This window comes from Seriola lalandi, unplaced genomic scaffold (assembly GCF_002814215.2).
Source record: "Seriola lalandi dorsalis isolate HSWRI2012SDOR001 ecotype SW California unplaced genomic scaffold, Sedor1 jcf7180002054973, whole genome shotgun sequence".
NCBI classification, from domain to species: Eukaryota; Metazoa; Chordata; class Actinopteri; order Carangiformes; family Carangidae; genus Seriola; species Seriola lalandi.
In genome coordinates, this window is record NW_019525523.1 from 765,630 (window position 1) to 787,290 (window position 21,661).

The 21,661-nt window shown below is 40.0% G+C and overlaps 1 protein-coding gene across 3 annotated transcripts in view; it reads left to right on the plus strand.

Moving 5' to 3' along the window:
• The window catches only part of spock1 (SPARC (osteonectin), cwcv and kazal like domains proteoglycan 1), an 88,193-nt gene that overhangs the window by 31,970 nt on the left and 34,562 nt on the right, over positions 1 to 21,661 (plus strand). For all 3 annotated transcript variants that reach the window (XM_087171061.1, XM_087171063.1, XM_087171062.1), the window contains exon 3: positions 13,981 to 14,026. In XM_087171061.1, the coding sequence (XP_087027187.1) occupies positions 13,981 to 14,026 (46 nt within the window). The remainder of the gene's footprint in view (positions 1 to 13,980; positions 14,027 to 21,661) is intronic.

Consider the following 21,661-nt stretch of genomic DNA (forward strand, 5'->3'; position numbering starts at 1 on the left):
TGGGGGGTGGGGGGTTCAGTTAGCAGTCTTTACCACTAACTTTGATCAGACACAGTGCAGACTGCTGTTGTTGTGTTTAGAAGACAGTGGATGTAACAGTGAAGGAGAACAATATTTGTCCTGCTTAAAGTCATCTTTCCTTCCCTTGAGCGATGGCAGTGCTGTTTTTGTCTAAGAATATCCACTTTATTTGTCCATCTGTGTGTGTGTGTGTGTCTGTGTGTGAGATCTGTTGTTATGGCCCAGCTGACTCACTGTGGGTCAAATCCTGACTTGTGCCCTGTGTGCAGTGCTGTTTCCTAAGATGCACCCTCAGGTGATAAATATGGAATGAAGGAAAGTTCACAGTAGTCTTGCTGACATTTGCTGGCTCTAATTTAAAACATAGCCCTTTGATTTTTTTGTCTAGCTTTTGTGTTTGCCTTGGAGACACAAAATGGGAAACTAATTGGGGATTCTCAGTATAAAGGGGTCAGTATTAGTCAGTATCAGTGTTTTTCGGATCATTGAACAGTAACATGTTCCTTGGTCAGTTGTTATCCTCAAAAACAAAAGTTGCAGAGTAAAAAGCCGTGCTTGAGCAGAAATACATTGTTTTAGTATCATTCCTCTGAGATGGTCAGAGATAACCGAGAAAGGATGTGAATAACGTTTAATTGATTACTCAAAAATTTAAAAATTATTTGTTTTTAAGCACAAATGCTAAACATATGATGGTCCCAGATTCTCCATTGTGAAGATTTGCTACTTTCCTACGTCATACGTTACATGAAATTGAATCTCTTTGGATGTCGAATAGTAAGTTGATCATTGATAATGAAGATAAGATGATAGATGTAGCCCTAAAACTTGCAAACCTTTCAGGGAGCACAATAAATGAAGCTCTTTATCTCTTGTAGACCCATAAGTATTATATATGTGGTGCTGGTGTAGAGTCAGACACAGTATCTTAGTTAGGTGATATCTGATCTCACCAGGATTTTTAGATTGACCTTAAATATCAGCATTTTTCCTCATGCATTGGCCTGCTGTGATATCAGACTCTCATGAAGCACACTATAAGCTCTAACAATAAATCACTGTCTTAGAACATGGACCAGTAAATTGGGGGATATGTGGACTAGTTTAGATTATGGCTGAGCTCAGCTTTTACTATAAATATAGTTTGGGTGACCTTCAGAAAAACCCACATGGTGGGAATAAAAAAAAAGAACAGACTATAATTTTAACATTTTTTTAAACCAACAAATGTTCCATTCACATGCGGCGAACATGAAAACACTCGGGGAATAGTCTAGTGTGCGAGCTTGTCTTGGGCCTGGTGTGGATGTTTTGTCTGCATTCATTTGACTTGCATTTAGTTTGACAAAGCCTTAGAGACAGCTAGGTATCAGCACAAAGACACATACGCACATAAACACACACACACACACACACACACACACACACACACACAAACAGTGAAATGCAGGAGCCTCTTCCCACAGGCTTCCTTTGAACTTTCTACTGGCATTTACTCTGTGAACACACAGGCAAACAAGAAGAAAGACAAAAAGTGTCAGGGCAGAATGAAGGCGAATGAGGAAGAGTTGGGGGGAGCCGGTAAGGAGAAGCTAAGTGCAAGACTGCTCTGACTGGTTCAGGACAGCTCTACTAACATGCTGAGGGGGAGAGGAAACTCTGCAAACTTACTGAGGGGAACTGAGGTGGAGGGAAGAGAGGAGCGAGAGAAGAAGATTAAACAGAGCAGAGTAATGTACTTGGAGTAAAGAAAGAACATTTATCTCTCCATCCTCCTGAGCTCTTCCCTTGTTTCCCCAGTGGAGCAGGCAGATAAGAGAGCCTGTGTATGATTGGCTTACCACTTGGCCTGTCGCCACGTCTGCACTATCACCGTGGGATAACGACAGGAGCAGAGGGATTCTATCAGATAGGATGGTATTTAAAGATAAAGATAAAGGACATTTTTTTTCAGCGGAAGTAAAATGACTGAATTTAAATCAGTGTATTTGAATTCTGCATGTGAACTTGTACTTGAACAAGAACTGCCCAAAACACGCTGCTGTAAACCAACTATCATCGTCCCTTTCACGCTCTTTTTGCATAATTTCAACCACTTTTCATGTATTTTCATGGTGAGACTCAATAGATCTCTGTTTAGGGTCCTAACTCACACCGAGAGAGAGACAAACACAGTTGCCTTATGAATATATAATGTCTGTTGTGAACTTTTCCATCCTTTGCCCTTATTTTCTGTGCTTGACTGATCTGTGTTTCCATTTATCTCCATTCTGGAGCTTTCTCACAGCTCATCAATGCAAATATATGGATTCGTTTACAGCCAATGTGTCTTTTTATCAGCAGAAGTTCCCACTAATGTGACAAATTGAAGATCTAGTCGCCAGTTAGAAAGCAAAAAGAGAAATAGAGATGTCTTTCTCTCTTTGATTTCCACTGTTTCTTTCCAAATATCACTAAATTATTTCGCTCTGGGTATTTAGATGTAGTGTAGACAACACTAGCAGAAGCGGGTGGGCTATTAACAGACCACAATTTCCTTTCTTACAATCTATATCCTGCTCAACAGTGACAATTGAACAACATCTGTCAGGTATAGAGCGGAGAGAGTGAAAAGGAAACTGAAATGTGTTGAGCAAGCTGTTGCGTTTTCTTCCAGGAGCAGAGAAACAGACAACTACGGCTTTGTTTTTCTCACCAAGGAGAGGTTATGGAAGCATGGCAGCCACCTGAAAGCACTGTGTGAGAGCCGAGGCTGTTAGCAGCCAGCAGCAGAGTCTATTCTTCATCATCTAGCTCATGGCTGCACAGTCACAGGTGGAGCTCGCCTCACAGATAAGAGAATCAAGGATCCACACTCAGAGTACAGTGTGCTTTACTGACAAACCTGTTTCCTCAACCTATCGGGCAGCCGGGGTCAGCAGGCAGCAGACGTGTAGCCATCTCAAGCTAATCTCATGACATCTTGTGTTATTTATTACACTGTATTCAACAGTCTGCGTCCTCCTCAGCTTTAGATCTAGGTTACCTCGACGCGCCTGTGAGCTACTGTGAGGCTTACACGGTGAAGAAACATGAGACTTAGCTAGGTGTGTGGAGAAAATATAAAAAATCACAAGAGACTTTTGTCTGGACTGCAACAGCAAGGCCAACCAAGTGTTGGGAGTAAGCATTGGTTGTTTCTCTTTCAAAATGGTTTGGATCAAGCAAGCAGTGTTGAAAACTTAGACCTTTTGTCTCTAGATTAACCAATTTTCAGGTTCCTTTAGTGTCTTTTTTTCGAAGAAGCTCCTGGCAACAAATTTTGCGATTTCTTCAAATCTTAGCTACTTGACAGTAATTGCCCTGAGAGCGCGAGGTCGGGCTCTCCATCCGGAGACACACCTCTCTATTCTGATCACACAGCAGATGACGTGAATGAGCTTCTAACTTTCTCTCTGAGGGATCATTTTACATGTAAATATAGCCAAAATCACAACACAGCCATTGTCTTTAACTTCTGTGTCGGTGTTTGTCAGACAAGATCACGGTTATAAATCAGGATGTTAGCAATTTAGAGCAGCAGCTTGGATTTGGCTTGGGAGTTAACATCTTGTATTAATGGGCCGCGTTTCAAGTCACTATTTCATACTTGGTCTATTGCCTGACAACAGAAACAGCACAACATATACATGAGAAACAGCTTTATTGGGAATTCATCTGTGTTAAAACACTGTATATATGACCAGTAAGGGCAGGAGAGAAGTAAACAGATAAAGAGTTGAAACCGGCTGACACTAGGCAGAACGCAAATATACAAGGTTTTGACCTAGTCATGTTTCCTTGTCAGTTTCTGTCTGTCTTCGCTTTGATCTCATTCTCTTCAGTTCCTCCTCTGTCACTGTGTTTAACTCAAACATGTGGCTGGGTTTTCTTCAACTTTTTTTCCCCCTTTATCCTCATCTCTTACTGACTTGGTCACTTTTTCAGGCAGTCAGTCAGTTGTTCACTCATTTGTTAACTAATTGTTGGTGATGCACTAAAATCCGCATTTCTCACTGCAGACATGTATTCTTGACGAATCTTTATGGGCATGGTCACAGAGAATAACTGACAAAAATAAGTATGATAGTATTTATAATAATATTTTAGGCAGTGGTGAAGTGATTATAGGAGAAATGATGGAAACGTTTACTGTTTTCTGAAATGTGAGAATCTGCTGCTTTTTTTTGTTATGTATCATTGTAAATGAGAACAGAAATGGAATCTCTTTGGGTTTTGAACAGTTCATGAGACAGTACAAACAAATATCACTGGCTGGGGAATTGTGGCATTTTTCACCATTTTCTGACATTTTAAAGATTAAACGTACATCTCTGCGATGTAATCGTTTTTGGTTTAGTTTCATGTTGCATTTGTTATTAGATTAGATTTCAAGTATGTACATTTCCACCTACTACATAATTTTGACAACAATGATTACGGAGGGGTAAAGGAACCAGTATACTCCAACTGGTTAGTGTGTGTTCAACCACTTTTCACCCTGCCTTTGAGTGCGGCCATTCAGAGCAGCTAGAAAAACACTTTTGCCTTCAGGCGAGGTCGGACGGCATGTCCTGCGGACCAGTTCTACTGGAGCATAATCCCCCAGCCTTTAGTGTAACATCAGATCAGATGAGGCAGCTGAGTCATTTAATTTCTGATTTATGAATCCACAAATTTACAAATTGGGGTGAGCCCAAACAATGAAGCTTTTTATTACTCATTATCCTCTTTTTTCTGTCATTAGCTGGCTTCTATCCATATGCTATTATGTAAAAAAAAAAAGAGGGAGACTGAATTGACATTGGGATGGAAATATAACTCCAGATGCCCTGACAACCAGTCGTTTTGATGAGTCCAAAACGTCATTCATCCAGACCAACTCTCTTCCTCGCGACACCTGCTATTTCTGTGATTGTGCAAATATCTTCGTGTCTCAGAGCTTCATCATCAGCCTCATCCTTTGTCCTTTCCTTTCTCTTTGTTTCTTCAACCTCTAGTTTTCCTCCCAGTTCCCCTTCTCTGCTCACTACACTTTTTATTAAAACTCACGCTTAACTATCAATCGCCTCTTTCCACCACTCCACTTCTCTCGTAATTGATTGAATTTCATGTTGAATGTCCTGAAACTGAGGGGAAATAGAAGAAAAAGGAAAGGAAGCCAGTTTGGAGAGGGTATTAGAAAGAGAAAGAAGTCGGAAGAGTGGGAAGATGGCAAGATATTTTGAATAACAGACTGCTCAGTGAAGGTTTTTCCCTCATTAACGTGAAAAGAGAGAACAGAATGAAGAGGAAGCAGATTTTTGAGGTTCAGCTTTGAGCCACATTGTTCAGTTTCTGGATCAGTTGAGGGATGTTTTCAGCAGTGGAAAAAATGAGGAGAAGAGGAGAGAAGAGAGTTGATGAATGAGGGTGACTATAAAAATAGAAAGCCAAGGGGAGATGGGGGGGGGAAGTAAGCAGAAAGAAAAGAAGTCGTTTGTCTCAGTTTAGAGAGGCTGGATTGGCTGTGAATGCAAATGTTCTCATTGGTTAGCCAGATCCTTACGTAACTTTACAGTCTGGACCGAAATCACTGTCGTAATGATCAAGCCATGTTTATTTTTAGCTTAATTGTGTGTGTGTGTGTGTGTGTATGTGTGTGTGTGTTTGTGTGTGTGCGCGTACCTGCATACGTGCGTGTGTTTGTGATTGAGAGCGAGAGCAGGCGAGGAAGTTTGAGTACCTTTCAAAAACCTATTTATTTGAGTTTGTACAGATATCCTTAAAAGCAGGTGAGTGTGTGCGTGTGTGTGCATGTGTTCATGCATGTCTACAATATGTAGAGATGTGTGTGGTAGTGTTCTGCTTCATCTTCTCTGCACCACATGTAATATTCTGTGTTACTTCTCTGTTCGTATGAATGAGATGCTGCCTGTCAGTCTTCAGGATGTAGACACGAATACTGGATAGACTCCAGTGGAGCTGCACTACAGGAAAAGCAGACTCCCATCTCTGTTCTCCCTCTCTCCTCTTTCTTATTTCTCACTGTATTGTCTGTGCCCCTCACCCCCTCTCCCTATTCTGTCCATGTCTTCTCATCATCTCCTCCTCTCTACCTTACCCACCTTCTTTCCTATTTCCTCTCTGCTCTGCTCCTACAACACATTCCTTCGTTTCCAGCTTCTTTACTCGTCCCTCGTGCTCTTGATATCCTCCATCTATCCAGTACATTTTTCTTCTCCTCCCTCTGTTTTACCATATAGCGCCATTCCCTTTCTCAATCTATTCTCCTTTGTATATCATAGTTCGACTGTATACAATGTGTAAGTAAATAAGCCACAATTACAGCAGTGACATGCACACGCAGCTGTAACACTGTTACATATTCAACAATTTTACTTTTTAACCTGCAAAAGCATGTTGAAAGTGTAGCCATCAAATACCACTGAAACAAAGGGTATAAAGAAGTTTATATATATATTAAAAAAAACATATTATAAAACCTCCTAACGCCTACACATCTAGACTTCTTCATCAACATGTCAACAAAACCAGACTAAACTGTTCTGTGTAATTATTAACTGGTTTTGTCCAAAGATGGAGAAAAAAAAAAGGATATAAAACCCACAGTCCTCTGCTGCACGACTTCAATTTCACTTTTAATAATCTCTAATAAACTTCAAGTCCATGCTGACAATAGGCTCTAAAAACGAATGTTTCCTGGCCGAAGTTCCACTTTTACAAGTTCAGGTGCTTTGAAACTGTAGTTAGATGATGTATTTCTTCTGATTTACGTATAATCATAAGATATACCGGCTATAGGGTTACACAGCAGTTTCACATCCATGCGGTGGAGGTCAGACAAAAAAATTGTACTCATAATGCTCAGCCAGTTAAGGCAAACCCACAGGACCTCACATTGCTGTGGGTTTGAGCGCTGGTCATAACGTTAATAGCATGTAATGCCCTAAAAGTCACTTAGAAAACTACTGATCCAAGTAATTTGTCAAGTGTTTGACAGTTAATGAGTTTCCATATTAAATTCTGCCTATTATGATAATGGCCAGGAAGTCTTCATAAGCCCTAATAATCCTGTTACCTTCATCAATATAATGGCCTTAACTGCTCTTGTAAAGGCTGTATAAATTTCTAATAGAGGATCATGTGGCATTCTATTAAAAAGCACAGTTTTTTATATTGTATATGAGAAGTGACAGGCCTGAGTTTTCTCAGGGTAGTTCAAATTATTTTGATTAAAATTATTCTAGGGTTTTGATGATGATTTTGCTTAATTTTGAGAACACGACAGGCCTGGTTGACTTCACACAGTGTACAATTTCCTACTAATGAGTACAAAGTTTCTTGTGAGAACAGGCTCATCAGTACTATTCCCCTCTCTGAATATGTGTGCGTTGCTTTTCTTAATACTTGAAGCAAAACTGTGTCCACTGGTCCCACTCAGCATTCTTCACTTCTGCAGAGCCCTAACAGTAATCTGATGCAGTGTATCTCTGAAATCCACTCTCTGCTCTGTTATGCTATCTGCTCACAAAGCTCATATATCAGCTTCACAGGGTGCTGATCAGATCCCAGACTGGTGCTTGTCTATAAGCAGGATGTAGCCTAAAGAGGAGAGCAGAGACTCGGTGGAGAGGGAAGGAAGGAGAGGAGGAGGAGGAGGGGGGAATGAATTAGAGACTATGGGGAAAAAGATGAGGGTGGGAAGGAATTCGGCAAGGTTCCAGACCCATGAATAAAATGCATAAAGTACACAGTAAATTTTTAATGCTGTTTAGTTTCCACCAAGAGGCCAGATTTGCATCCCCATCCCCTGATTATGACATCTTCAGTCAGCACTCCAGGCATGGCTTTGCCAATTTTAATGTTAGCGTGCGTATTTGTGCAAACTCACAAATACCCACTTGTGAGTTTAAGCACGTGCACACACGCACGTACACACAGACACAGACACACACACACACACACACACACACACACATGCACGTTCAGTGGAGGTTACCTCTGCTGAGGGAAGCTAATCGGGCTGAAGCCATTCCCACTTTGATTTCCTTCTGAATCAATTCTGGTCCTTTCCTGTCACAGGCTTCCTCAGGGATCTGCTATCAGATGAAATCTCAGGGCCATCACTTTAAACTGGAGAGGGAAAAAAAAAAAGCTGATTTGGTGGAGACTCGGGAGACAGCCTGACTGTGAAGAGTCCATCAGAGAAACTGAAGACTTTTTAAAACTGTTCTCACAAGTAAAATAAAAGCACAGATTATTAGTTCATACAGCATGAACAAATAATTCTCTTGAGGAGTGACCTCTTGCTGATGTGTAAGTCATTAGTATGTTGACATGCACACTGGTATGGTTTTGATCTTATTCAGGATATGTTTTTTTTCAATGAATAAGAAGAACCAGGTTATGAATCCCCTTGTATACATGATTATAAAAGTTTTTATCCAGCAAACAGGTCAACACACGTTGGTTTCTGGCTTCAGCTGGATTTAGCTTTTCCATCAGACCATCAGTAATTGGAGATGAAAGCAACAATAACATTTATCTTCTGCATTAGGAATGCATTAATCCATCTTTTTCTCTCCTGATATCAATTCCAACACCTCAGCTTAGGGTATCTGCTGATCTACTGATCTGATACCCATTCCTCCTTTGTTCCTATTTTAAAATCTGTAACCCTTATTACATGGAATACATTAATATTAGCATTAGTCCAGCTAATTCCTTTGGCCCTAAAAATTGAATTCAGCAGCCCCCCCCCCCATGACAGAATGAATGTACAGTAACTGTAAACACTGAATTTTATGAGGACATCGGTAAAGGAAATATTTTAATGTGGATCATCACATCTGGTGGAAACCCAGTCCACTTATTAAAGTCAGTATCTGTTGGCGATTCGGCATACAGGACTGCTGTATCCCTAATTACCACTGTCAGACTTTTATATCAGCATTCAGATAGGGAAGATAGGGAAGCACCTGCTAATATGACAGAGAATAATCAGAAATCTGGATAAGGTGTTTACATGCCACAGTATCCTGGATTCTGATAAAGTACTATAGTTAGCATGCCAGGTTTCTGAAAACTGGAATATTTGGTTTACATGTGACTGCAATGACTGCCCTCTACAGAAAAGCAAGATCTTTGGTTATTTGCTTATAGAACAACCCATGTTTCTGTTGGGCCGTAAAACAGAAACTATTAAAGTATTAAACTATTAAAGTATTTAGGTACCAAAGTATTGTTTACCACAGCAAAAATCTGATTTCTGACTGAAAATCTGAATTTGACACTAGAGCCCGGGGTTCACAATGAGCGCAACACAGCCAAGTAACCATATTACCAAGCATACAGGATATGCTGAGTTGAAGTTTTCGGCAAGTTGTTTTCGGCCTTTCCCACTGCGTTCCTCATTGAAATGTCTGCCCGTTTTTCTACCTCAGGGGAGACTGAACACTGCAGCCTAGTTTAGCTTGACTAGATGTTGCTGTTTAGCAGCTTAACTGCAACGTCTAATGGAATTACTCAGTGCGACACGAAGGTGTTTACACAGACATGCAGTCAATTAACCGTAATTAAAATGGAGGCACTGCTAAATAAACTGCATCATGTACAGTTTTATAATAAAGGAATCTCATCAGCTGTTGTGTTACATTTTAAACAGATTTTAATTAAACCCGAAAAAAGACTTAATTAAACAATTTTTTTTTTTGCTTGCAACTTTGAATGGACACGAGTGAAAGACTTCCTTCACTGTGAATCACGAATGAAAATTCCAGCACCACCTCCAACGCAGATGATATGATAATAAAGTCAGAGTTTTATCTCCTTGTAATCACTTTGAAGGGTTTGAATGACATTGGGGCAGTGTCGCAGCGAGCTAAAATAGCCAGTTAATGCTTTTGAGATGAGCACACTAAAATATTAATGGAGGTCCTGGGAAAGGAAAGGTCATCCCTGAGACTTAGACTGAATAATAAGACGGCCAGTGGCAACTGCTCTGAACCTAAAGCAACACTAGCTAGTTTAAAAAAAAAAACCAGCTGAACTACATGTCAGGCAGCAGCACCTCAACTGCAGTCCTCTGCTGGTCACAGCCAATACTGATGAGAACAGATGATACATTTTCTCTTGTACACACAACATGTTTGTATCTGCAGGTCAAAATGAACTCAGCAGAAAATATCAACAAGTTGCAAATTGTCCAGATGGTTTAAAAATCAACAAACATATTCACACCACAGAATCTTGTGCGAATATGGCCATACAGACTAATTCACTGTTTACCAGACTACCAGACTAAAGAGTACCTCAAATGAGCTCTAACTATGGACATTAGACCAGCGCAAGTTCATAGGGTTTAGGCTTTAATATCTGTTTTTATCTGTCTACTATCATTACACTAAAGTCCATAACAAATCAGTACAAAAATGTAATACACGTGAATATGCGCTAAGTAGTTTAACCACACGTAATTGCATGAATTACACTATGGAAGTACTCTCCTGTCTCCTTGTCTGTTTGTGACAATGTTACATACTGGTATCACAGAAACTTTCTTGAAGTTTAAAGAAATTTTTGCATGGTAAACGAGCTGCTAAAAAGTCAGACTTCTGTTGTAACTCCAATTTGACCAAACACTTATGTATATGACATAACATAACCTCTCCTCCAATTTACCACCATCCATGTTCATTCAGTTCATTTTAGCACAATGTTCTACTCCTGCCTATACATTTGCACAACTTCCCTGCCTCTCCGTCTTTCTGTCTCCCCCCTCTCTCTCTCTCTCTCCTCCCTTTATGCTGTGCCTCTGCTCCAAGCCTATACAGTTTGCTCTCACTGTGTTTCAAATTACATGCCACATCAAATGAGGCTATCTCGTAATGCTGTTAGCGCAAGCGTATGTATGTGTGAGTCCTTTGGTATTCTATCACCTTCGGAATCAGATTTCTATTAAATGAATGTCTAGAGTTGAGCTCAGTATTCAGAATGAGTAACACAGTAATAGATCTGATAGACATCGCATACTGTGTCATTATTACTGACCTTTCTTTCTTTCTTTCTCCCCTCTCTCCCCTCTATTACTCTGCCTGGCTCCCCCTGCAAACATTTAAAGGAAGCCGAGGTAAGTAAATCCATTGTGTTTGTAACTTGATAACACTACTTTGAAACATACTGCGGTACCTTCCTGGCAGCCGCAGACATTGTAATGTGTGTCTGGCACTCGCTTTAAGGCATTGTTGCCGAGCAGGGGTTGTGTTGCTGATTTAAATGCTCAGCAGGTTGGGTGGCTGGTCAGCCGTAACGTGGTATATAGTTCAGAATATTAAAATGTTGCAGTAGTGGTTTGATAGTGTTCTTACTCTAAAAGCAAATGTAGCAGTTTCTACAAGTAGTATTGTATCAGTTAGTGCACAGCAGTTTTATGTAGGCTAATGTTAACCTCACAAAAAAACCTGTCTCCTGGTGTCCCACTGCTCTGGGAAGACTTTCCGCAAGGTTTGAGAACCTATCTGCCTGGATTTATTCCCAATCAGCCACAAGAGCATCAGCAAGGGTGGAGGATAAGGTGTGGCTCACAGTCTGCATTCAAGTGATGGAAGGGTTTAGGGTCGGGACTCTGTGCTGGCCGGTCACCTTCATCCACACCAAACTGGGAAAACTGTTTCTTTAGGGAGCTGGCTTTGTGAATGGGGACATTGTCATTTTTTTAACAGGACAGCATTATCCTGTGAAAAATGTCTAAAATGTAAAAAAAAAAATACATGTAGTATTAGAATTTCATTAGTCCAAATCATGCACATTTGGTCTGAAGCCTGATAAATAATATAACAACAACAATAATAATAATAATAATAATAATAATAATAATAATAATGACTCAGAGTAAATTGATTGTTTAGGGGAAGACACGAGTCTCACATTTCTCTAAACAGTTCAGGCTTTAGTCAGGAGTCTGCAGAAATTAACTTTGCCACAGTAAGACCTTACTTTGCACTTTCACTGCCATAAAGTTAATTTTATAATAAAGACAGAGCAGGAGAGGTGGACATAAAGTAAAAGAAAAAAGAAGTGAGGACATGAGTGAAATAAGGACCTGAGGGAGAAGCTAATTAGGTTTCATCTCCTCATTACAAACTTTTGTGTTGGCTTGAATGCCGGCAGTTGTCATTTATAGAACAAGGACTGGATGAGTGGGTCAACTGTCCATTTTCTGTGGACTGTTTCACACGACTGCCTAATTTAGACCTCTTTCTCCTATCTCTATATCTGTCTTTCTCTCTCTCTCTCTCTCTCTCTCTCTCTCTCTCTCTCTCACTCTCTCACTCTCTCTCTTCCTTCATTAATAAAGGAGGTAGAGATCCTGTGTTCAGACCCAGCAGGTTTTCTCTGCCTGGTTCACATACTGTCACTGACACAGGCTCACTCCCTGCTGACACACATATGGTTCACTCTGGTTACTGCTTCAGATGCAGACACCACCACTGCGTATGTACGTGTGTGTGGGTGTGTGTGGGTGTGTGTCTGTGTGCAGATTACTTCCACCGCAAACCCACTTTGGTAACACTTTACCTCACCCTGTCTAGAATTTCTAAGCACTGTATAAACATTTCACAAAGGGTTGGGAACACACTATAATGTGTTTGTAAGCAAATATAGATAATTACCAACTCCTCTTGTGGCCACTGTGGAGGCTGGATTAAACAGAAAATGAATGACACTATTTCAAAACACTGCTTAGATAATCTTAAATGCATCTTCAAAGGGCAGGTTGACAAACACTGCACCTTGGTAAACACTTAAAATGTTCGAATATCTGCTTACAACTACGTAAGAGTGTTATAAATCCCTTATAGTGTTTTTAAACGCTCAAAATGGGGGATTTGATGGAAGGAAGCAAGTCTCATGAGCTCACAGTGATGAAGTTGAGCTTCAACCTGTGCACATAACAGAGAGATCTATTGAAATGCACAGTAACTTTTCCTGCTGCTCTTCTTACCGGTGGCTGCTGCTGCTGCACTCGCTGCAAGCTGCAGCAACTCTCCACCTGTGCCCCTCCTGCCTTCATCTGTATATTAGTTTTAAAGGGTTATTTATGGATTATTAACCTTTTTTTCCACTTATATGCATGATATACACATACAACACTAAACAGCAGTGTTTAAGCCCAGGCTCTTTTCATAATGGGCTTTTTAATTGCTTTACACAATAGAAGATGTCTCTAACTGAGCAGGGAATAAGCTCTGAATGGAGCTGTTGAACCAAAGTGTATGTGGCTTAACAAATCCAAACCTCTTCTCAACTGAGCTAAGCAGAGAAAAGCCAATTATTTTCAGATTTAATATTTTCAGTTGATGAGGCTTTCTTCATGACTGTAGACTTTGCTGTATGTGAGCAATAAGAATCATTTGTGTGTCTTCACATATAATTATGGAAACATCGTAACAGCTAAAAGGCAAACTATGGAACTATGCTACGCTATGTTACAACATCTCTCAACCATAGCAATGCTTTCTGAATTGTTTTTGTTTGTTGAAATCCATGTTGACCTTGACATTAAATAGTTTTGCCCTAGTTCAAGTCCTCCTTACTAGATCCTGTAACTTTCTTTACTCCCCAGCGGGTCTCCTGCTGGTTTCTCTGTATATTTGTGTCCTATATTCTCACGCCCAAACACTCTTTTGCCTCTCACGCTTTTTTTGTTTTTCTATGGCAATCGTTCATTTTTTTTTTTTTTTTTTTACAAAACACGAGTATGAAAGAACATAAGGAGAGAAGAATGAGGACAGGGTTTCTCAGTAGTTCAGTTTAGTATTTGAGCTGTTCCCTCTTGTCTACAAAATAATTCAAAGATATTCTCAGCATGGTGTTTCTTCTTTTTTTTATATATATATATATATATAACCCAGTTTCTTGTGTTGTGTTTCCACTCAGGATGACTACTTCAAAAGCTGGGCTCCTGCCAAGTCTTTAGACCAAGGTGAGTCCTGTTTATTTTTTTGTGACCTAATGTTTATGTTATTATTAATGCTAACTATGGGAGCCAGGGTGGATATCAAACCACGGTACTGAATATCAACGAAAATGTGTCTGTAGAATTCAAAACATTTTTACAGAATAAAACAGAGAAAAGAAGGAAGTACTCAAATGCACATATGGTGCATCCGTAACACTCATTGACTTTTTAATCAAATCTTGTAATGCACTTATCCTCACTTAAGTCAAAAGAGCAATTTGCCTGAGCTAGAAAAAAACATTTCCCACACAGAGGCCAATGTGGCCATCATTACCACAGGTCAAAATCCTGAAAGGCCTGGCCATGTTTTACATTTGCTGTTGTAGCAGCCTTTAATAGTTACAACTGAAGACATTATTAATAAGTTTTGCCAAACATATCGGGCCCATTCACACCCATTCAACTTCAAACAACATTTAGAATTACTTTGAGGGCCTTTAATTCAGTTGTTAAAAGTTATCAATCTTTGTTAACTTTATATGTCACACATACATTAATGTTAGGACCTGCGTCCTGTCAGTCACAACCAATGCAAGGCAACCGACAAACAAGAATTGAACACATAACATTCAACAGAAAACAATGCTGGATTTGACACAGTTGTGTGTTGAAATTGCAGCCTCTTGCTTTAAGGGAGTTAATCATATAGGCAGTATTATAAAAATCAGTGGTGTGTATCATGGGGTGATAGAGGTAGTGCAAAACCATCGACTGAAAAGTGATTACCAGTAACTTAATGTAGTTTTATAGAAAATACATTAAGCCTTCAAGAATTTTCAGCAGGTATTTAAGAAATTAAAAATAACTTTGCTTCTTTCAAACTGCGCCAGTGTTAATATAGTGAGGCCTGAGTGTGTTGTTTTGCTTAGTTACTTGCTGTTTACTTCACACCTTCAATCTCACTGTTTTAATGGTACAGTTTACAGCTTATAAATTAGATGGACGCCAAATGAACTAATTGCGTTGTTCAGTGAACTGCTGCCAAAAATCCAGTCATCTCTTTAAACATACTGTGGGTGTGTTTGGGTGTGTGTGTGCCTGTGCCTGTGCACATACGCGTACGTGTGTGTGTGTGTGTGTGCTTGTGTGTGTGCGCACGTCTTTTTCCAAGGCCAAAGGCTGCTCCTCTCCACAGTTATGTCCTGCTTGTGGACTTACTATGGAAACAATGCCAAGTCCACTTTATCAATCACACTCAAGTGTGTAATGCTCTTAGACCCCTAGTAACTCTTGACTAAACTCAATTATTACAAACACTAGCTCAGTCACACTCTCAGTCTCATTGTCTCACACACACACACACATGCATACACAGTGTGGGGGCTTGATTGGACTAGAGCTCTCTGAACAGCACACCAGACCTTAAATCTTCCTACCACCGAGTTTGTCCTGTTCTGTGCTGGCTTGGTTTTGCATATCTAGCGCAGTAACTGTAACTCTTCAGGGAAAGACTTGCTGAGCAGGTTTATCTGGGCCAGCTCCTCGTGGATACCGAGCCTAATGAGAACAGCCTCGCCTCAGTGCATCAAATTCTGGAGCTCCTCTCTAGTTTCTCAGCGACGACTAAAGACAAAAAATAAACAGAGCCTCATTCTCCTAACCAGGGACTAAATACATGAGATGTTATGGAGAAATCCTCTGTGCCGAACTCCAGGGGAAGCACGTGTACTAGCCTGATTTAGATGCCAAAAGCGATGATGTACTACTGAACTATATCTGTGCCCTGTTCTCCAAACATGGAGGCTCTGCTTTTGATTCCCACTAAGAACAAAGTTTGGTATCTGTCAACTACAGTATATTCCTAATCTTACTAATATTTCATTCAACTAGACCAGAGACCAGACAGAGTGCTTCACTGTTGATGTCATCAGCAGCTACAGAGAGTAACCAGAGGGAAAAGATACTCACTGCGCTGGCTTACTGTGTGGTTCTCTGCACACACTCAGACAAAAAGTCACCCTTCACTTGCCGGTTTAATGCTCCTCTGTGGTGACGTATTGTCCTTCGGGGGAAAATTCAGGTTTTCAGAATTTATTTTTGTTGCTCTAGATGCTTTGGCATCAGGGTGAGGGCCAGGTGAAGAACTAATGTGACATGATTTTTATAAAAATCTGTGTTCAGATTAGAGAAATCACATTGAAATGACAAGTGTGTTCACAGAATTTGATTGGAGGTCAAAAAAGCCGTAAGGATAGTGATAGCATCAATCACCACCTGCTGATCTCAGTTTGAATAATAAATCACTGGTCGCCCTTGGAGACTAATCAGCAGCAGGAAGGGTGACGGAGCAAAATCCAGTTCCCTTGATGAATCACTGGGCGATTAATGCCTCTGTAGCATCTAATGAATGAAATCAGTGGGATCACAAATGACTTGTTGGTGATGCTGAACATTGAGCAATCAAATCCCTCAGTGGTAAATCTGTTTTCTAGACTTCTTGTGGTTTAATGAGTTCCAGAAGTTGATTTGAAGCTTATCGTGGAGCTGCGGTAAACATGTATTTTGAATCCAAACTAAACCTCCTGAATTTCAGAAAACTTAAGTCTGCAAAGCCAGTTGGCTGCTTTACCTCAGTGAAATGAACACATGATCCAGCTCATCAGTGTACCAGTATTATAAACATGTCAGGATTGTGCTGTTGATTTAGTTTTGCATGTCCTAGTTGTACTATGATTCTGTTTTCCCCTATCTGTTTGGCAACAGCAGGCCAGATAAAATTTAATTTAATAAACAGATTTTAATTTAATAATTGATTTATTTAATAATGTTTTTTGTCTTCTATTTGTTGGTAGTGCTTATGTTTTGCGAGAATGAATGGCTCGATAAATGGATGATGAGGGCTTTCGTGAGACTAAAGAACATTTCACTGCATTAGAGCTTTATTTTACACTGGGCCTCTGCAACAGATGTTGTTGTTCTGAAATAATGTGCTGTTATGTGTATTTTAATCCAATACAAGTTGCAAGGCAATTAGCATTTTACAGTAATTCTGATAATTGCCTTGGGGCAATGAATCCTGTTTTGTTTTTGGTTTGTAAAATTTGGCTTTAATGTGATATATTTGATCATGAGTTTTTGCTCCACCCTTCAAATTAAAGCTATCAGCGGTTGTATATGTCACAGTTTGCCACCAGTTAAACTAAAGAATGAATTATGTGGAGGAGGTAGAATTAGTCAGCAATTTACAGCAGAGAATGCAAAGATAAGTAGAAAGTTTGAAAATAAACCGAATTTGCTGCAGCAGACATTTATTTTTTGAGCTCTCCCATCATCTGGTGTCCCTTCAGGTTTATCAAGTGATCCATTTTGGGGGTCATAACACTCAGGTTGGGAACCGGTGATGTAGGTGATACTGCAAGTGCAGAGCAGGATGTAGACCAATAACGTTCTGACTCAAACAGTCATCATGGTTTACAGCATGTGGTCTTTTAATGCTCAGAAATAGAAGAATAGCATAGAATAGAATATAGTGTAGTATGGGTAGGTCTCGCTGTAACTTATATGGGTACATTTTGTTTTGATTCTGTGACATTTACGAACCATTTCCCTTTGTTGTCTCCATATGTCCCTCGTTTATATAAAGTTTAGGTAGCAGCCCGAGAGAGAACATTTTCTACACTGAAAAACTTCACATTCAACTTTTCTGGAAGTGAAAAAGTCACAAATCTAACATGCTGTGGAGGTGAAGTTTTGCAACAGTTTTCTCTGGCAGTCAATTTACTAAACCAACAGACTCTTATATAAAATACTTCTCCCCACAAAATATTTCCACGCAACAATATACCCGGAAACCCGCCTCACTGTTTTCTCTCGCTCCCCTCAGCCTTTTCTCTCTTTGTCGCCCTAATTTTCTCTAAAGTCTCTCATCACTTTCATTTGTTCTTCATACTTTAAGGCCTTTCTCTCAGCTCCACTTCACCTCATAGGCCCATGCTTCTGCTCATTGTTTCAGAGCTTTCCATTACTTCTGACTTATTGAGTTCATCAGATGGAAATTACATAACGATGAACAACGGATGACTGTGAATCAACATACCACAGTGACGTAAACAAACACTCACTGAAAGCCTGTGAGAATTAGTTGGTAGAGGTTTTCATACATATTTGATGAATATATGAAGATGTTTGGTTATTATTGTCATTGTAGTTGTCTCTTCTCTCTTTTCTTTCATCAGCTCGTTTTGCCTTGCAGGAAATATTAAGTAGAAACACTCACAGACATGCTGTCCCTTCCTTCACCACATACACAGTCTTCATTTTGATTGGTATTTTTGAGTCGCAGATGGACCACACTCCAGCAGCTCAGTAGGGATCTTTTCACATGTTCACAGTCCACGCTGTAACTTGCCTCACTCAGATCTAACGCTGACAGTTTGGACGGTAGCCTTCACTCAAGTTTCTAGCAGGTTATTGTCAGATCTCCGTGGCTAAGATGGGAAATAAATATTTCATTAAAGTATTTTGTACTACATTTGCCTAGATTAGGAAAATATGATGATATTCCTGAAGGCAGAGTTTTTACTTTTCAAAACATTCATATTTCAGTTTTTGGAACAGATTGATAAATAGCATAGACTAATTATTAATAGAATAATTTCATCTCCTGTGTATTTCAGTAAGAACAAGAGAGGTTCTGTGAAGTTTACTTTTCCCGTACTTCCTTTTGGCTCTTCATTAAACTTCATGAAACGCAGCTCTCCAGTGAGATGAGAAATGCAAATATTAATTTGTATTTCAGATGTTGTTAATTTGGACACAATGCACAGAGTGTGATATTAATAGATCTGCGGTTAACTTACTCTGTTGACTGAAAGCATCAAGAAGAGAGAGTCCTAGAAATCCCACAAAACACTCACTGTAAATGTCACAACCCTCTTGTCTCCGTCATGTAGACAGGTAGGAGTATCCTTCGCAATGCCACACAAACTTGTTTCCGTGGTGACAGCTCATTGACCTGTCTATTTGCCAGTCTTGGAGGGTTAACCTGTTAGGCCTCCGTACATGTTATGCTTAGAGCTGAGTTCTATTGCTGTGGAAGGAGGTCAGTGTGTGTGGTTGACACTGGCCTGTGTCCCAGACAGTCCAGCTTGCCCTGTGAGTGGATTACACAGACATCTGTTGTACAGATCTGGGCTTTATGCTTTCACAGTGTGCCCAAAGCTGACCCAGGACCAGTGTGAGTGACAACTGACATCATTTGGAACAAGGTCAAAGATAAAGCAGTTCCTGAGGCTGATGTCAATAAAACAACAGAGGACACAAGCTCCTCTTTTTCATCAGATTGATGTTTTATTTGTTAATAGAAAAACAGTGAAAAAATGCCCAATGTGACATCTTCAGATGTCTTGTTTTGTCTGACCAACAGGCCACAACCCAAATATATTCAGTTTATTATAATGTAAGACAAAGAAATGCATCAAATCCTCACATTGAAAGGTGTAATATGTCTACAAACGACTAGACTTACTGTATGTTATATTTTTTGTTGAGTTGCATACTTGTGTTATCCCAAATGTTTACACCAAGAGAAATCTGTGATTTTAATCACTGACACTGAAGGAATCCTAAGTGGGAGTAGTTGACTGCAGTGATGGCAATGATGGTGACAACTACAACTCCCATGTTCCCACACTACTTCACGACATCACTAGATTTTCAAAATAGTTGCTTTAAAATAGTTAATTTTCCATATTGATTATTCGAGTAATCACTTCAGCTCTCAGTCATATCTCACATTCTTCATCAGTGGATGGAGTTTGTTCCATTGTCATGGCTCAGTAGTATTCACATGATCAGTTCAGTACTGTCTGCTTTTGAAGAAGGTGAGATGTGGTTGAAAACTCACCAAAAAGGCTCATAAGAGGACCTTATGTTAAGATTTCCAAGGTCAAGAATGAACAGAGACCACATTTTTAAGACTGGAGGAACATTTTTCGAAGGGTTTGTGCCTAATGAAAAGGATGAGACATGGGTTAATTGCTTCTCCTCAGTTGCTAACAGCTCAGTAAACTTCTTGTGGAAAACTTTCACACGAAAACCTGCTTTGATGTTTATTTTAAACTTTTAAAAATGAGTTTCATTGTTGAAGCAAAATCCAATATCTTGTCTCTCATAACCAGGCAGAGTAATATGAGAATACACACCCACATAAGATTTTTTACACACTCACACAATTGTTGGTTGTTGCTTTCACTCTCCGCCCACCTTTGACTGACTGCAGCAATCTTGAGTGAGAGAGGCTGCCTTGTAGTCATTAAAATATCCACCATGTCCTGACATTTACTTTTACTTTTCACATTTCAAAGAAGCAAAAAATACCTGCGGTCAAACACCCTCATACACTCGCTCGCAGTCTTTTGTTGACAAATGGTGAGTGGATCACCATTTATTCATTTTGGCTACATGATTTTAAAGATGGCTTTCACTTCTTTAATTTGATTGTGACACAATAACAACCGACTAGTTTCAAACACGCTGTATGTCATGTTGCAACGTCATCCCCTCTCAGCATTCAGCCGGAAATCTGTTATGCCCTCCAGGTCAGCTCAGCCGTCTTCCAAAATCAAACCGAATTTGTATTTATTACTGGTTTTCTGCATCTGCATTATTTTCTGCTCAGTCCCATCTGTAATGGTTGGAGAGTTTCCCTGAAAAGGCCTTTAAGCCCAAGCAGAGAGACAAGAGGGGAGGAAGAGTCCTTGGCAGCAGATAACAGTTGTACTGTCAACAAGACCAATGTTATACTCAGTATTCTGGCTATTTCATTCTGGGTTCTTGTATATGGACATGCCCAGCAGATTTGTGAGGCTGTGATTGCAATGCATTATCCAGAGATGGGAGTCAAAGGGAGGATTACAAATGGCAGGCAGCGCCCCATTATCACAGCCGGTCCAGAGGAGCACAGGAGAGTCGAACTGGCACCGAGACACAACTGGAGAACACAATGCAGACAAAGACGGAGAAAAGACAATACAAGTTCAAAAATTTTCAGGTGTTCACTACTCCTGTCTGTTTGCTTAATTAGATTACACAGTGAATACGTGGTTGCTATGGGAACAGTTTTGGCAGCAGAAAACAGAAGTCATTTGTGATGCACTCTGGTTTGGCAGTAGCAGCCACAAACAAAGCCGCGAAAAATCTGGAGCTTCCAAATTGCCAATCAGCCTGATTAGACGTGACATTGTGTTTTCCCAGCAGAGTGTTCGTCGTTGTTATATATTTCATCAGCTATATTTCTCCAACTCACTAAGCCTCTGTCTCTCTGAAGATATGCTGTCTGTCTGCTTCCATTTCTCATCGGCCCATCTTTAATCTCCCCTAACTCTGTCACTGCCTCTCAATACATTCTCATATAACCATCTCTGATCTGCGCCTGGAGGAGCTAAAAGAATTAGAAAGAGCCAAACTGATAAGGAAAGAGACAGATAGGACAACAAACAACAGCGAGCACCTCAGGTCTGTGTATTAAATGGAGTGTGAGTTGGAGCAAGAACAAATATCTCATTTCAGTGTAATGTGCTAAGGGTTTGTAGCTCGCTCTCCAGGCGTTCTTTAAACATTGTTTACTGCTCTGATTTTAATGGCTTGTTGGCCACATCA